Source organism: Malus sylvestris, chromosome 14 (genome assembly GCF_916048215.2).
Source record: "Malus sylvestris chromosome 14, drMalSylv7.2, whole genome shotgun sequence".
Classification (NCBI taxonomy): Eukaryota; Viridiplantae; Streptophyta; class Magnoliopsida; order Rosales; family Rosaceae; genus Malus; species Malus sylvestris.
The window spans coordinates 819676-838555 of NC_062273.1; the positions used below are offsets into that span (position 1 = coordinate 819676).

Consider the following 18880-nt stretch of genomic DNA (forward strand, 5'->3'; position numbering starts at 1 on the left):
CTTTTCGCTTCTTTTTTTTTTTGACAATTATGTAAGAAACTAAAAAGAGTAAAAAAACTTTGTGACGCTATTGAGACTAAATTTTAATTACATAAAAAAGTCCCTCCGCCTTATACAAGGAGGAGGACATGACATGATTGCTTTTATTCAAAGAAAATTAATGAAAATGATTTGAAAACTTTGAGTTTTAATTATAATGACAAAATAAAGGGTAAAGTGAATAGTACTATGATTGACTTTTTAGTGTAAAAATGTGGTTTCTCGTTAAAGTGAACAGTATCATGTGCTTTTCGTTAAAGTTCCCTTTATTCAATCCACATTCTCCCCCACTTGACCATTTCATCAACAATGTTGTCTAAATGCTTTTCTTTCCTTCTTCAATTTGATGTTAGGCCCAAACAAGAAACAAGCAACACTAGACTAAAACAACTGCCGTACAATAGCAAGATAAAAAGGGATACAAAGGAGAACATGTATATATGTATATATGTATATATATGTATATATATGTATGTATGTATGTATGAGTTAAGATGACAACCTTTCTTGGATAGAACTGAGCATAATAAACCTGCAAACAAGTTTATTTATGGTAGACAAGCAATACTATTTATATATTTATTTTCAGGCTATTACAACTTTGACGTCGAAAAGAAGATTTAGGGAATGTGGTTTTCTTATCAGTTAGGGTTTCTACGTGTCACATTCTTTACCTAAATAAGTTTTTGTGTCTGTCACATTGGTTATGAAAGCTCACTGTCAAATTAATAAATGGTAATGAAAGCAGAAAACATGAGACAAAAAATAGGAGCTTAGGAGTTAACTATACGTAGGAGGAAATCACACTTAAATTTCATTGAAAACATTAAACTTGACATGGATTACTGATAGGATTTTTAACGTCTATGCAAATAGGGTCAAAATCACATGAAATACTTGCAAGAATACAAGGATATTGTAGTATAGATGCTCATGCAAGGTCGTTTTCCTCAAGGAATATTTGGATAATTTATGTAGAAACAATTCCTAATCAAAATACTTAGAATTAAAACTTGAGAAAATAGAGTTTGAGATTGGGTAAATTAAAAACGAATTTTAATTAAAAACTAATATAATCGAAGAAAAGATTTTTAAATACCAATTTATAAAGGCACTAGGGTTCCACCATCACCTAACAATCCTATGAATTTCTACCAATTACTTACGATTTACACATGCCACTTCGAATGTTAGATTTTCCTAATACATATTCTCCTCGTGATATTCAAGCAAGAACGTATATCTAACATGCAATCCGTCTGTGATATTCAGATCAAATATGAACATGCAAGACTCATTAAGTTTTATGAAAACCTTTTGAAGAACCATGCAACCCCTAAGAACGTGATATTCGCCTTAGATGAAATTACAATTATCAATCACAAGAAGCAATACTCAATCCTCTGATGATATTCCGACCGAATTGCATCCAATTACTTGTCTAAACATCCTAATGGTGGCCAATCATCAAGATTATTAAATCCCACCCCCATTTTATTTAAAAATGGTTTTTAGTTCTTAATTGGTGAGCCAAGGGGCCCACCCTTTTATTTTTGTATCCCCCGTGACCCTCTCCTTTCCCTCTTTCCCTCTTTCTTCTCTCAACTCTCTCTGCTCTCTCTCTCTCTCTTTCGGGCCGAGCACCACTCACGCACCCACCGTCGTGGCTCTCTGATGACACACACCAGCACCCTCATTTCCTTCATCATCACCATCAAAATCCCTGTAGTTTTCTCTCTCTCGTTGTAGAAGGACGACGAAATCCCAGGAGCCTCCGGCGAGCACCGCCCCTTTCGAGGGCATTTTCAGCCAAACCACGGCGAGTTGGCCGGCGTGTAAGGTATCAATCTCTTCGTCTCGTCGAGAACTACAACTTTTTTGACAAAGTTATGGCCGTTTAAAGTTAGGTGGTTTTCCGGCCGAATTTCCGGCCTTCTCTTTCAACAAACCCAGGCCATCCGGCCTTTCCCTTCCCCCTTGGGCCTTAAGCCTGTTAGACCCCAGCCCCTTTAGTTTTTAATGTTTTTTTTTTGTTATTTGGTTTTAAAACCCATAAGGGCTCGGGCCCTATTTTAATTTAGCCTTGGGCCGGTTCTTTTTTTTAAAAGGGCTTAAAGCCCTGTTAGTTTTTATTATGGCCTTAAGGCCTTTGTGACTTGGTGCCGTGGGTGTGTGTGTTCGGTGTGTGTGTGTATGTGTTTATGCATGCACATGCATACCGTGTGTGTGTGTGTATTTGTAGTATGTGTGTGTTTGGGCTAAAGCCCCAAACCCCATTTTCTCACCCTAAAACCATTTTAACCCAAAACCTTAGGTTCCTAAAATCCCATTAAAACCCAAAACCCAATATATCCTAATTCTATTTAACCTAAACCCTAATCCGGATTTCAAGCCTAAAACCCGTTTGACCTAGTTTGACCGTTTACCCCCGGTCAACGTTGACTTTAGGGTTGACTTTTCGGGTTTTCGTCCGGAACCCTTCTTAGGGTAATTCGACGTTCTGAATTCATTTCCAATGTCCGTTTTCCCAAATTCAATTGCTATTATATAGTTTTATTTATTGGACTCTTTATGTGCTTAGGGGCAATTATCGTGACGTTTCCGTCTTCGCTAGTGGCGCAGCTTTTGGCAACTAAGTACTGTGAGTGGACCCCTTCTAAAATTACATGATTTGTTAATTTAATTGCATAAATGGTTAGCATGCCTACAAATTCATGATTTGATTTATGTGAAGCCTGATGATTTAAGATATTGATTATCGTCTCGTGTTTTGGTGAGGAATTAATTGTTAGCCTATTTTGAGCTATATTTTAATATATCGTATTTTCTATAAAAACCATGAACTGGTAGACTATCTGATAGATGACGATAGGATGCTAGAACATGTTTTTGAACCCCTCTTTATAGTGTAGACGATGATTGGTAACCTATGCTATGAAGTGGTTATTTATGAGAGGCGTAAATATTTGTGCGTACCTAGTAGACACTATGCCGCCTGGGGCGAGGATCTGGTGTTGGCATGTAGGCCGGGAGAAATAATCCCTAGCGAAAGGCTGAGGGACACGGAGACAGGCATTGGGCCGGGAGGGAGTTATCTCTGGCTACGGGCACAGAGACTTAGGTGCAGGCATTGGGCCGAGAGATTTGTTTATTCGGTGATCTTACTAGCAGCACACCGCGTTTACGAGACGATCTGCGAGACGATTCATGCTTTGGTTTTACGCGATGATATTCCGCGATATGGCTTTTGAGATATTTTTGGCATGCTAGGATTTTGATTTAAATCCATCACTTACTATGCTAGTAGTTTTCACTATTAAACTTTGGGGGATAGTATGTTGATAATTGTTTTATTATTATTATATATATAAACTTGGTCCACTCACCTTTGTTTTGCGCCCCCATTCAGGACTTAGAATCAAGGCACCTAATCCCGGCGTGAAGACACTTCTGCAGCAGCATCTTCGGATCCTCTCGATGTAGGACCCACTTCTTTATTCATTAAATTTTATCTAAATTCTTTTTAGTGATTAGGTTTAGTTGTATGCTCTGAGCACGTTCCTAAAACTTTTAACTCATTGTATTTCAAATTTCTAACCCTTATTTATTTCTTATTCTTAGCTTTTGTATCAATTAATGGCTTTCGTCACCCCCGGGTGTCGGCCAGCACGTGTCGGTCCTAGTATTCGGGGAATATCAGGGTCGGGGCGTGTCAAAGATAATTAGATAGTTTAAAACAGTGATCAATAATTCAAAGTGCGCATGCAATCAATCGTAAACAATTAAATAAAAATTACAGATTCATGCTAAGGCTCAAGGCTTCGCCCTAGCAAAAGGAATTAGTTATGCATATTCATAACTGAAATCATAGAAAATATTATTAAGAAGAAAAGGAATGAAAACACCTTAAAGTATAAAATCTCCAAGAACCCTAGCCAAGTTCTTTGTCTCTGAAGTTGAATAATAATAAGCGTAGTGAAAAATTGTAGACGGCCAAAGCAATATATTTGCTCTGCCCCCACAAACCCTAAGACATAGGTTTTTTTATTCCAACTAGGAAACTAAGAAAAATAATAAAATATCTTAGAAAATAAAACCCTAATTAAATTAGGAGAATCTGCCAAGTACTTGTCCAGCCACGTTTTAGCCTCAGATCTCCTCCAAATCCGGCCCAAGATAGCTTGTTTTAAAGATAAGGACCTTCCGAACACATCTCCAGAAGGCCACGAAACCATCCGAGGTCATCTTGGGCTCCAAAAACGCAATTTAAGCCCAGAAACGTCATTTTCCAGCACCGCGCATCGCTCCTTTATTTTATTGCCAGAAAATAACCGCTTGATGGAAAAATCCCAAATTTTGATACGACCAAGCTAAGTGACTCACGAACGTCTTCTAATTGGAATTACTCCAAAATTCGTCCATTTGACCACGTTTTGCTCCAGAGGAAGTCGAAAGTCCTATATTGAAAATACAATTCAAAGTATCAAAATTCTTCTAAAATATTAACCAAAATATACTAAGAATAAGGTTAAATATATAATATAAAATTCACTTATCAATTACCACAACCATACGACTACAGACTATCACACAACAATAACACAAAGGAAACAAAAGAACTTAAAAACAAAAGTTGACAAACAAACTGTTAAAGGTGCTCTACTCTGATGCTAGACAGAAGGAATATGGACAGAAGACAGAAGGAATATGGACAGAAGGAATATGATCATTCCTTCACAGCTAGGTTAGCATGTGTGGATGCACTATTAACGTGGACAGCAAGGCCACTGCATGTGGTTACTGACTGCTTCAACGAGGACAGCATGGATGCCACTTTCTGTCCTTTGTTTATTGCATGCATCTGTAAAAACCTTGTATATAAGTTCTGCTGCAATTGTAGCAGAACATTCATTCAAATATATTGGATCCAAACTTTTATATGGTATCAGAGCACCGATCTTGGTGACTCTGGAAGGCTCATTTTTGCTTCCGCCACAAACACAACCATTTTCTCTTCATCAAACCCAGCCACCATGGGCGACCAGATGATACCTCATGTATCTGATCCTCTCACTCTACATCATTCAGACTCACCAAGTCTTGTTTTAGTCTCACAACTTCTCGATGGACACAACTATGGACAATGGAGCCGCTCCATGCGAATTGCTCTCAGCGCCAAAAATAAACTAGGGTTTGTTGATGGTTCAATCAAGAACCCTGCAACCACTGATGCTAAATATTCAATTTGGCAGAGATGCAACGACATGGTCTTATCTTGGATTTGGCAATCTGTACAAGGCAACATTGCTCACAGTATACTCTACTGCAAAACTGCGACAGCAGCATGGAGGGATCTTGAGGATCGATTCTCGCAAGGCAACGATTACAGGATCTATCAAATCCGACAAGAGATTGTCGAACACCGACAAGGACAGCTATCTGTTTCAGATTATTACACAAAATTAAAGGCTCTTTGGGATGAATTAGCATCATACCATGAGCCCATTGCTTGTGGATGCGAAGGATCCAAGGCGCATGCAGATAGGGAAGAAAAAGAGAGAGTCATGCAGTTCTTAATGGGACTGAACGAGAACTACTCCACCATACGAGGCTCTATATTGATGATGAGCCCACTCCCGGATACACGACGAGTCCATGGATTGGTTCTCCAACACGAACGCCAATTGGATGTGGTGAATCGTCGTGAACCCACTGCCCATGCAATGCAATCCAGTCGTTCAACAGCACCAAAAGGAGGCTATGGCACCCACAACCCTAGTTCACGAAAGATTTTCAAATGCAGCTACTGTGACGGAGGGCATCCAGTTGAACGTTGTTTTTTTTCTCATTGGCTTCCCTGAAGGACACAAATGGCACGGAAAGAATGTGCAGCCCAGAAATAGGCGTACATCTCCAGCCTCCAACAATGTTGACACACTCCCTTTGACAACTGCTCAGATTGACGCAACCAAAGTATCCATCTCCAGCAATCAACCAACGTTCACAACCGAGGAATATCATCAACTCATGGCCCTCCTTCGCAATAAGAATGGTACCAATCTGCCGCTTGCACATGCAACAGGTATCTATACGTCCAACTGCAACTCTACACAACATTCTCCGCATTCAACAACCTGTTGGATCGTAGATAGCGGAGCCACAGATCATATTTCTCACTCATCACCCATCCATAATCACACTAGACCCCAACATGATTTTGTTGGGTTACCAAATGGTGGACAGGCTGCGATTGAATCCATTGGGTCTATTAAACTGTCACCCAAGATCACCCTTCATAGAGTTTTGCACGTACCACAATTTCGTGTGAACCTATTGTCTGTGAGTAAATTAACTTAGGCATTGAAATGCATTGTGATTTTCTACCCGGGTTTTTGTGTTGTGCAGGACATGGCTACGAAGAAGATGATTGGCCTGGGCAAGCAGTTTAATGGCCTCTACTACCTCACTCCAACACAAAACCCTCATCTCGCCAACCATGTCAACCATACCTCGACACTGTGGCACCAACGTCTTGGGCACCCATCCTCGGCACCTCTTCACTCTTTATCCCAGACCATTCCAGAAATTATTTTTCATTCTACACATGTTTGTGATATTTGTCCCTTAGCAAAGCAAACTCGTTCATCATTTGTTTCCAGTTCAATAAAATCAATTGCAGCATTTGATTTGATTCACTGTGATATTTGGGGGCCACACCAAACACATACATCCTCTGGAGCACGTTACTTCCTCACCATTGTAGACGACTTCACTCGATTCACATGGGTTCATCTCATGTGATTTAAATCTGACACACAAACCATAATCCACTCGTTCTTTTCTTGGGTGAAAACACAGTTTAACCGTGACATTAAAATTCTTCGTGCCGACAATGGGGGGAATTCATCTATCTACGATCCTTCTTAGATACCCATGACACTCTTTTTCAACACACCTGTGCTCACACCCCTCAACAGAACGGAGTCGTTGAACGCAAACATCGTCACCTTTTAAATGTTGCCCGAGCCTTACGATTACAAGCTAACCTACCTTTAAAATTCTGGGGAGAGAGTGTACAAACTGCCTGTTACCTTATCAACCGCCTCCCAACACCTCTGCTTTCCCATCAATCTCCCTATAAACTTTTGCATGGGACACTACCTGTCTACACTCATCTCCGAGTTTTTGGGTGTTTATGCTATGCTACCAACCTCAGTCCCTCACACAAATTTGATGCTCGTGCTCGTCGCTGCATTTTCCTGGGATATCCCCTTGGTCAGAAGGGCTATCGCGTTTACGACCTTGATAGCAAGCGCATCTTTACCTCTCGAGATATCATCTTCCATGAACATCTTTTCCCTCTTGCTAACTTACCACCAGAACCTGCCCACCCTACCCCGGTCTTACCTGTTCCCCATGACGACCCTACTCCTGCACCTTCAGACCCCATTCCCACTATTGATCCACCTACCTTATCACCCGCCTCATCCGCTCCCTCCCTTCCTGACGACCCTACTCCTAACATACTTCCTCCAACCCCAGACACTCCTACCTCGCCACCACCAGCACCATCGTCTCCTTCGCTGCCCCTAATTCCCCTTCGTCGATCCACCCGCATTACACAACCCCCTGCCCACCTTCGTGACTATCAGACCCATCATGCTGCTTTGCTTCAGTCCAGCGCCATCTCTTCCACCATGTCCGGCACCCGATATCCTCTTCACAGGTATGTTTCTTATGATCGCCTCTCTCATGCTCATCGCTCCTTTGTTCACAATGTCTCTCACTTAGTTGAACCAGCCTCCTATGAGCAGGCACGCCATGACCCTCACTGGCTTGCAGCTATGCATTCTGAGCTTGACGCACTTGAAGCCAATCACACCTGGACTTTGGTTCCTTTACCCCTCCACCAACGCCCCATTGGATGTAAATGGGTCTTCAAAATCAAGTATCATTCCGACGGTACCATCGAACGCTACAAGGCTCGCCTTGTCGCCAAGGGGTTCACGCAGCGCGAAGGTATTGATTACAAAGAGACGTTCGCCCCCGTTGCTAAGCTCATTACTGTCCGCTGTCTCTTGACCATTGCTGCTGTTCGCAGCTGGTCTCTTCACCAAATGGATGTCCAAAACGCTTTCCTTCACGGTGCACTCCATGAGGAAGTATATATGTTACCCCCTCCTGGTTATCGTCGACAGGGGGAGACTATGGTTTGTCGACTTCACAAGTCATTATACGGACTCAAGCAGGCATCTCGCAGCTGGTTCCAACGTTTTTCATCAACCATTCAAGAAGTTGGCTTTCAACAGTCTCATGCAGACTACTCATTATTCACTAAAGTTTGTGGACACTCCATTACTGTAGTATTGCTCTACGTTGACGACATGATCATTGCAGGAAATAATGAGGAAGCTATCAGTCAACTCAAGCAATTTCTTAGTGGATGTTTTCGAATTAAAGACCTCGGACCATTAAAATATTTTCTGGGTGTCGAAGTTGCACGGTCCAAAGCTGGGATCTCCATTTGCCAACGAAAGTATACTCTGGACATATTGGAAGAAGCTGGCTTGCTTGGCGTAAAACCTGCCAAGGTACCTATGGAACCTGATTTAGTGTTGACAACAACAGGTGGTGATGCCCTCAAGGATCCGACTCGATATCGACGTTTGGTTGGAAAATTAATATACCTTACCATCACTAGGCCAGATATTACGTATGCAGTGAATAATCTCAGTCAGTTCATGCAAGAACCAACACTCCATCACCTTAAAGCAGCACATCGTCTCCTCCAATATCTGAAAGAAGCACCAGGATAAGGGTTACTATTCCCTACGGAGAACCAACTTAATTTGATTGGCTACTGTGATGCGGATTGGGCTAGATGTCCGATCACACGACGATCAGTGACAGGTTTTTGCATCTTCCTTGGTAAATCACTTGTATCGTGGAAAAGTAAAAAGCAAGTCACGGTGGCAAGATCTTCAGCAGAAGCCGAGTATCGCTCCATGGCTGCAACCACTTGTGAGCTTACTTGGCTGAGGAATTTGTTGAATGATTTGCGTGTAAATCATCTTGAGCCGGCAAGGTTGTTTTGTGACAATCAAGCTGCTCTACATATTGCAGCGAACCCTGTGTATCATGAACGAACCAAACACATAGAGCTGGATTGTCATACTGTCCGTGAAAGGATTCAGAGGGGAGAGATCGAGACGTCTCATGTGCAGACGGGACGTCAAATAGCAGACCTATTTACAAAGCCACTGAGAGCACCTACCTTCCATTCACATCTTGGCAAGTTGGGTGTTATTGATATCCACACTCCAACTTGAGGGGGAGTGTTAAAGGTGCTCTACTCTGATGCTAGACAGAAGGAATATGGACAGAAGACAGAAGGAATATGGACAGAAGGAATATGATCATTCCTTCACAGCTAGGTTAGCATGTGTGGATGCACTATTAACGTGGACAGCAAGGCCACTGCATGTGGTTACTGACTGCTTCAACGAGGACAGCATGGATGCCACTTTCTGTCCTTTGTTTATTGCATGCATCTGTAAAAACCTTGTATATAAGTTCTGCTGCAATTGTAGCAGAACATTCATTCAAATATATTGGATCCAAACTTTTATACAAACAACCACCCACATCAGACAACAGAGAGCTAATTGGCAAGTTAGTTAATCACCATAAGTGATAATGCTGTCCATAATCTTGGCCACCACCTCCTTCGAATCCCTCAGTTTTTTTATGCTTTTGTTAAGCTTTTCACGCTTTACTGCCACTGCCGGCGACTCCTCCAACATCCTCTCAATTCCCCCACCGCAAGGTCCCATCAACTCATTCACAATCTCAGCTTCCATCTCTTTGTTCACAAGGTTGAAAACAAACAGCTGCAAGTGCAATGCCATGGAGTCCACAAGCCTCCTCAAGACAACCTTCCAATAGGCAATCATTCTCATTTTAAGGTCATAAGCTTGAGCTAACACATGCGGGTACATCCTCTGAACACCGACTTCCACTTCCCCGATGCCTTCGATATCTATGATAGAAGGTTTCTTCTCATCAGTTAAGACTCCAATGAATTCATTTTGACTAGCCATCAACTTGTTCCATTCAGAAACATAATCACCATCACATGTATAATCTGTCAGCTTTTCCATCTCTACAAGCTCCAGCATCCACTTGATTGACCTTTCCTTCATCTTGGCCATTAGATTATGGCCGGCACGCCTGGCTGACAACTGCAGCTGATGATAGTTCTCCGTATAATGCATCAACACAGAAATAACCACCTCTTCAATGTAGCTCCACACTTTTTCCACAAATGCAATCGGAATACTCGAAATTTCATTCACTTTTCCCTGCAAGATAATGAGGAAAGCATTGTGCGGACGAAAATTCGGAAGTGAAATACCTTTGCTCTCCTCCAAGATCTTGATCTCCTCCATCAAGAAGTTGCTCTTTGCATCTATTTCAGGACATCTGTGAAGTTCATCCGAGTACTGGTTGAGCATCTCAACCAATCTAGCAGTGCAGTGCATGCGATTGTCTTCCGCGTACTCCTCAAATTCTCCTCTCAAAAGAATCTTCCTAAGAGATTCCTTAGCCAAGCCAATAATTTGGATAAAGGCTGTCATGGCCTCAACAGATGAAAGATTCTTTGGCATTTTGTTCAGCTCCATAATGCAGAAGTTCAGCCTGTCATTGATCTTCTTCACTATCTCGGATATATTTCTTGCTATGCTGTTTGCTTGAATTTGGACCAGCTTCTGTGCTAAAACTGGAATACCGACAATGGACTTGTCAATCTTCGAAAGCAGGGGATGGGTTTGAAATAGTTCATGAGCCATCGCCCCTGCCTCTTCGTAAGTTTCATCACCGATCCTGTTCCTTACACAGACATAACCAAGACCAATGTTTACATCATCTCCAGTGGCCTTTTCAAGTAGTCCTTCCGGTGCCTTGTCCACTTTCGTAACCACAGCGAGTGTCCTCTCACCAGTTTTATCTACACTTTGTGACATCCGGATTGACTCACACGTCGTAAAATCCACTGTGGCAGACAATACATTCAGAATAATACTTTCTTCCGGCTTAATATACTCCATGACCATATCTTTGATCTGATCATAAATATTTTCAGGTTGGCCATGGACCGGAACCCTTGTGATTCCCGGAAGATCAACCATAGTCAGATCCGGAACCCCATTCTTCTTCACCAACAGAGTAAGTGGCGTGTTCGAAATTCCCTTACCTTCCCCCGCAATAGAATTAGTTGCTTTCACAATATCTTTGGCGATATTGTCTTCATCAGTACGATCAACTCTGCCATTGTACTCCAAGGAAAGTTCAGGCTGAGGACTCGAGTGGTGTTCCAACCTCATAATAAGAGGCACTCTCGTGCAGATGCCTTGGCCCCGAGGGAGGCTTATGCCAGCCAAGGATTCGAGCACGCTAGACTTCCCCGATGACTGGTCTCCGACCACCACAATCGTTGGCAGCTGAATGCCTTCATCCATCACCATCAAGCTACGTAACTTGTCTACCGTATCCAGAAGAGGGCGGATCTTGTCATTGTAGGACGACACAATGGGTGCGCATTTGAGAGGTACTGCGTCTTGTCCTGCCTGAACGACAAGCCTCCTCAAGACAACCTTCCAATAGGCAAACATTCTCATTTTAAGGTTATAGGCTTGAGCTAACAGATGCGGGTACATCCTCAGAACACCGACTTCCACTTCCCTGCTGCCTTCGATATCTATGACAGAAGGTTTCTTCTCATCAGTTTTTTTCTCTTGTTTTTTGAAGAAGAATCTTCTCATCAGTTAAGACTCCATGAATGAATTCATTTTGACTAGCCATCAACTTGTTCCATTCAGAAACATAATCACCATTGCGAGGGAGCTTTCACCGTTTAAAACTAACTCGATTCCACTTGCCTTCGTCCTTCCGTTTCTGAATTATAGCAAGTCAAAACAATGGTGAAAAATGTAGAGGGAAACCGAGATTGTAGAGAGATGAGAGAGAATTCAAAAATGGAGTAAAATGTTCTGTATTGAGTTTATGACTTAATGGAGTAAACTGTTCTATTTATAGCTACTGCTATATATCATTCTTAGCCTTTAAGCAACTTAACTGACTCTCAATCAACAATAACAACACATCTAACAAAAATGCTACTTTTATGACATAATTGTACCATCATTTGCTTACATTGATAAATAGCACTCATAAGCTGACATAGCAGCCATATCACTTAAAGTAAGAAGATTACTTGTCAGAGAAGATATCAGTCAGGAAGAAGTGAGAAAGCTGGTTTTAGTAAGTGCCTTAGGCTTAAAGGCTCCTAGTAGTAAGTATAATTGTTCAGCAAAACCTGTCGAAGTAAATGACAACCAGCCGTTTCAAAACCGCATGCTGAGAGAGTTGTGATTTGGACTTCCAAACGTTCAGCAAACCACACCCCATGCGAGCCTTTGAACTTCTAAACCCTAATCAGTGTAAATGTAATATGGACAGTTAACTGATAACCATTTGTTTGTGCTTGATGCTCTTGGACTTCAATCAACCTTTATATATTGTTCATTCAAATAATCGATGACAAGCTAGCCAATGTAAGTTGTAACCCAACAGGGACGAGTTGTTGAAGAAAATTATATATTTTTTGTACTTTGGTAAGAAAACGAAGGCACCCATTAGAGAAAGGGAACTGCTAGCAGCCTTTGCACTAACTTTTGTATATGGATCTTTTCACTTTAACAAATAACATGTATCATTTTCTACGCAAAAAAAAAGCAAGAATTTTAAAGCTTTTGTCTAGGAATTAACGATGAGAAATAAAAAACATACATTATTATGTCATTTCATTAAAATGAAAATTGTCAAATGTAAAAATTAGTGCAAAAGTGTATTTCTCTTAGAGAAATTCAATCTAACAACCAAAATTAAAGTTAACAAAAAAGGTAGAGAACTTAATTCATACTGAATCTACCTTTATCATCGTGCTCCAGAGAAATTGAAACGGATAGAGGGTTTTTGAATTTGGTAAAGCTTAAGGATTAAGGTTGCTGTTTGTTTTGTTTTTTTTTCTTTTTCTTTTTTTGTGTGGAGAAAAGTGGAAGACAGAGAGCCTTTGAAGATTCCTTTATGAGTTTTCACGTTGTGGAGATTTTGTTTCATTTTTACCATTGTAAGACCATAGATTATGCATGCTGACATGGTTGGACAGATGTCGAATGATGGTGTCGTTGGGGCCCCACTATAATGACCCATTCCAAAAAATTATGGTTTTTATAATTTTAAAATGTGAAATTATGAAAATGTCCTTCGACGCAAATATGTTGACTTTTGTTGACCGCCTTGTCATGTCACGTAAGATCCGTTTTCTTGGCGTATCCTCGTAGTACTTGTCACTACGAACGTGTGGACGCGAACGGAATGTAATTTAGAGTGATAACGAAGGAGTTATGAACGAACGAAGTCGAGGGCAAAATGGTCATTTGACCATAAATTTGGAAGGCTCCAGATTTTGCTAGAGAAATCAGTTGAGGCCACATGTGTGGACACGTGGCTGAGATGGAAAAGAAAGGAGAGAAAAGGAGGAACCGGACCAATCAGAAAAAGGGAGGTGAGAAGTGACCAATAAGAAGAAAGAGCAAGGAGGGAAATGAGGGAGTAGAAAAGGAGGGGAACCGACCGGGTTCCCCTTAACCTGCGTGATCGATCCGGTTTCCTTGGAGTTTCTTGACGGTTTTCCGTCCAATTTTCCTGCTTTCTTCAACCTCCCATCACCACCAAACCTCATCACAACATCCCAGCACCTAATTCCAGCCAAACCCGACAAGTTTTACCCCCGATGTTGCGAGAAAACCCACTGACGGGTCCGGGTGGTTCTTGGCTTTGAACCACCATTTGTGGAACAATTTCTTTCGATCCCCACTACTAGTACACTATACTTGAACACAGGAACAAAGCCCAAACAACCTTGGAGGTAATGGAGCACCGGAGGTGACAGATCAAAGCACACCCTTTTTAGGAACCAGGTTCGAGGGAAATTGAGGCTTTTCCCGGCCCAATTGGGCTTAGTCACATGCGCATTAGCGGGAAGCGACGTCATCCTCGATAGTTCGAGCGGTTCTCGGGCAATAAAATCAGTGAGTGGACCCCTTCTAAGCTTATATATTTTCATAAAATATTAGCCTAGCATGCATTTCATATTTCTTGATTTGAGTATGTTTTATATTATGCATTATGGATTTCTATAATTATGGTTTACGAAATATTTATGATTTATTGAAATTACGTTTTTACGAATGGTCATAAATTATTGGATTTGCATATATGAATTCCTATGGCTCTCGAGTATAATTTGGTTATGGAATTACGAGTATGGTTTACCATGGATTATGAGATTTTGAGCTCCGGTGATTTGATATGAGATTTTCAAGGTATGTTTTTGGTACTTATCTAGTGGGTTATCATACAACACATCCACATAACACGAGTATTAGAAGTCTATGGCCATAGGACACAGTTGAGAAGATTGATGTATATACCTATTCTTTGGCATAACCCGGGGTCGTATAGTTTCACCTTCGGGTGATGGACCATGGTTTCTTCACTGGAGTAACCTAGTATCGTACAACTCTACCTTCGGGTGATGGACATGTATTGCTTTCGGGCGGATGAGGAGTAGATGACATTGATGATATACCCCCAGCTTTACTAGCCCAGGGCTAGTGTCGATGTGTGATGTTATATATCCTCTTCTCTGACGTAACCCAGAGTTGTACAGCTTCACCTTCGGGTGATGGACCATGGTTTCTTCACTGACGTAACCCAGTGTCGTACAGCTTCACCTTCGGGTGATGGACATGTACTGCCTTTGGGCGACTATGATACCCCTAAAGAGTACAGTATTGATGAGATTACGGATTTGCCTTCGGGCAACGATATTATCATTTTCTGAGCATTGGTTTTACGTACATGTTTTACGAGTGTTTTACATGGCATGCCAGGGTTTTTGACACGTCCCGACCCTGATATTCCCCGAATACCAAGATAGACGTGCTGGTCGACACCCGAGGGTGACGAAAGCCATTAATTGATACAAAAGCTAAGAATAAGAAATAAATAAGGGTTATGAATTTAAATACAATGAGTTAATAATTTAGGAACGTGTTTAGAGCATACAACTAACTAGAAATCTAAAAGAATTAATATAAAATTTAATAAATAAAAAGATGTGGGTCCTACATCGAGAGGACTCGAATATGCCAATGCGAAAGCATTGACGTCGGGATTGTATGCCTCAATTCTAAATCCTGAAAGGGGGCGCAAAACAAGGGTGAGTGGACCAAGTTTATATACATTCATAATACAAAAACAGTTATAAACATACTAACCCCAAAGTTTTAATAATGAAAACTACTAGCATAATAAATGATAGGTTTTCTGAAACTCTAGCATGCCATAAAACATCTCAACATGTATAATGCGGAAAAACATCATATAAATCATCGCGTGTATCGTCTTGTAGATCATCTCATAAGTGTGGTGTGCTACTAGTAAGATCACTGAAATAAATATAACTCCCGGCCTTATGCCAGCACCGTGGTCTCTACGCCCGTAGCCAGAGATTACCAACTCTCGACCCAATGCCTGCTCCGTGTCCCTCAGCTCGTAGTTAGGGATTATTTCTCCCGACCTATCTGCCAACACCAGATCCTCGCCCCAGGCGGCATAGTGTCCACTAGGTACGCACAAATAATTACGCCTCTCATAAATAACCACTTCATAGTATAAAGTCATCAATCGTCTATACTATAAAGAGGGGTTTTGAAAACACGTTCTAGTATCCTATCGTCATCCATCAGATAGTCTACTAGTTCATGGTTTTAATAGAAAATACGATATATTAAGATATAACTCAATATAGGCCGACAATTAATTCCTTACCAAAAACACAAGACGAAAGTCAACATATTCAATAAACATGCTTAACATAAAATCAAATCATAAACTCGTAAGACATTCTATTCATTTATGCAATTGAACTATAAATCATGTAATTTTAGAAGGGGTCCACTCACAGTACTTCGCCATCGAAAAGCCGCGCAGCTAGCAAATATGCAAAAGCCACAATAATTGCCCCTAAGCACAAAAATGGTATATTTAGTCAAACTCTACTCAAACAATTTAATTTGGGAAAACAAACATCGGAAATGGATTCAGAACGTTGAAATTAGCCTAGGAGATGTCCCGGACGAAACCCCAAAAAGTTAACTCTAAAGTCAACGTTGACCGTTGACTGGTCAAAGTCAAAGTCAAAGTCAACTCTGACTGTATACCAAGTCAACAGTCAGAGTCAATGGGTCAAAGGGTCAGATTGGGCTTAAATTTAGGTTGGGCCCTAAGGTTTTTTAAAAACAATTTAAATGAAAGAAACTAAAAAGGAAATGGGTTTTGGGTCTAAAGGGTTTAAGGGAATGGGTTTAGGATTTTAGGTTTTTAGAGTTTAGATCTTAAAGCCCAAAGGTTTAGGGTTTTGCTACACGGGTCGAAGGCCCTAGTTTTCCCAAGGCCCGAAGGCCTGTTCTGAAAGGGTTTAGGATTTCAGGGGGTCTCTGGGCTCGGCCCAAACCCACACGGCCCTAAGGCTTGATTTTGAAAAGGTTTTAGGGTTAAGCAAAATGGGCTTAAGGCCCGTGGCCTTTTGAGAACGGCCTAAAGGCCTGGCGCTCACCGGAGAAGAACGTCAGAGCTGTAGAGCTCCGGTTGACTACAAACGATGACCCTAGGATCGGATCTAGGTACCAAAATGAAGCATAAGTCGAGAGGAGCATGTTTATACCTTCCTTTTGCCGTAGAACGGCCGGAGACGACCGGAAAATCCCGCGACTCACACGGGTTCGCCAGAGATGGGTGAGCTCTCATTCGAGTCAATTTCATTCTAAAAACTTTAGAAAAATAATGAGATAACATTCAAAATCACATCCAAGTTTCAATCTAGAACAGATAGAGGGAGACCCGAGGTTTGCCTAACTGGAAAAATTGAAGAAATCTCGTCGGAGAGCTCCGGGGTTACCTCGAGTTGTGCAGCAACATGAGAGAGAGAAAAGACGGGGCTTGATGATGATGATGATTGTCTTCCTCGTGCAGGTAAGCAATTGGGTGTGTATATGTGTGTGTGTGCATCTCGGTGAAAGAGGGAAAGAAGAGAGAGAAGATAGAAAAGCAGAAACAGAAAGAAGAAGAAGAATGAGTCACGAGGGAGGGGGAACAGAGAGACAGAGAGAGAAGAGGTTTGTTAGGGTGCTGCCACGTGGCAGTTTGAGGGGGTTTAGGAATCTAGATAAATGGTCTAGATTTAGTCAAGTTAGGTGACCAAAATGAAATTTTCAATAAAACTTTGGGAAATTATAAAGTTACATATAAATTCGGGGGTGGGGTTTAACAGTTTTCATAAAACCTATATGTAGTATTATATATGAGTTTTCAAAACAGGGGGTTATTATGTTCATAAATAAAATGGTTTTCTTATTATTATTATTATTATAAACTTTGGTCCACTTACCCTTTAGGTTTTGCGCCCCCTCAGAACTTAGAATCAAGGCACATCGTCCTGGCGTTAAGGCAACTCCGTGTAGAGATCTTCGAGTCTTATCAAGGTAGGACCCATTCCTTGGTTCGTACCTTTCTATCATAATTCTTTCAGTTAATTCTTGATTAGTTGTATGCTCTGAACACGATTTTGCATTGGTGAGTCTCTTTCTAATTATATGTTTTATTTATAGGCATGTTTAAAATGGTTTTGTCACCCTCGGGTGTCGGTCAGTATGTGCCCATCCTGGTATTAGAGGAATAGCGGGATTGGGGTGTGTCACCCACCGTCAAAGAAAAAGCAGTCCCTATGGGCATCCAAACAGAAAGAGAACCCACGATAGTATAAAGATTTTGTATCACACTCATCGCTTTGACATTAATCCTTTTCCCTCCTTGCCGATGTTCTTTATATTTTACTTTCTTTCTTGATAAGTTGTTTGTAAATGACATTTTCTGAGAATCTCTTGGGTGTCGTATGCATTCTAAGTCACTTGTTTGTGTCAAAACACGCATATACATTATTTCTTTTAGTCGAGATTTAAAATTAAAAGTTTACAGACACTTTTTGGTGAACTCGAATTAAGGAATTCCCATTTTATGTGTTAAGTTTTATGCGGATGAGTTAATAAAAAGCAGAGTTGGGCCTTTAATGAATATTTTTAATTCCTGTAAAATGCTTAATAATTTAAAAAATAACATTATTTATTCTTGTAGGCACATTTTATCATTGGAGAACAAAGTGACCACCACTATAAACCCTAACCTCTTACACTACCATTGCATCATCACCACCACTGTTGCCGTCACCACCACACTACAATTGTGCCACCACCACCATAACCATACGTGCCACCACTACCATTGCCATCATTACCACCACACCACCACCGCCACCATAGACACAATTGCCACCACTGCTACCACAACCGCCACCATCGCTGTTGTCGCAACCCTTACCACCAATGATGCCTTTACAGCCCAACCACCACACCTCTTTATTGGCATCACCACAATCACAACCCTTGCCCTTATCACCATTGTCGTCGTCACCACCAACATTGTTACGTTTATTTTTGTCATTATATACAATTATAAATTATCAAACGCTTTTACAATATTTTTCGTACTCACAACACTTTTAAAATACAGTTCATCAAACATTCAACTGCTTTATTTTGTAGCAGATTATTCTTAAAGCACATTAGAAGCAGTTTTTTTTTTTTAATTTTTTAAAATT

The 18880-nt window shown here is 41.0% G+C and overlaps 1 protein-coding gene and 1 long non-coding RNA gene across 2 annotated transcripts in view; one reads left to right on the forward strand and one right to left on the reverse strand.

Annotated features, from left to right (window-relative positions):
- Window positions 1-2618: 2618 nt before the first annotated feature.
- Window positions 2619-3659, forward strand: LOC126600120 (uncharacterized). Its single transcript, XR_007615354.1, has 2 exons — window positions 2619-2680; window positions 3449-3659. It is a non-coding gene; the product is annotated as an uncharacterized LOC126600120 (long non-coding RNA).
- Window positions 3660-9716: 6057 nt separating this feature from the next.
- The window catches only part of LOC126600343 (dynamin-related protein 4C-like), a 65806-nt gene continuing 56642 nt past the window's right edge, over window positions 9717-18880 (reverse strand). The window contains exon 2 of the mRNA XM_050266926.1: window positions 9717-11647. Within this exon, the coding sequence (XP_050122883.1) occupies window positions 9717-11647 (1931 nt within the window). The remainder of the gene's footprint in view (window positions 11648-18880) is intronic.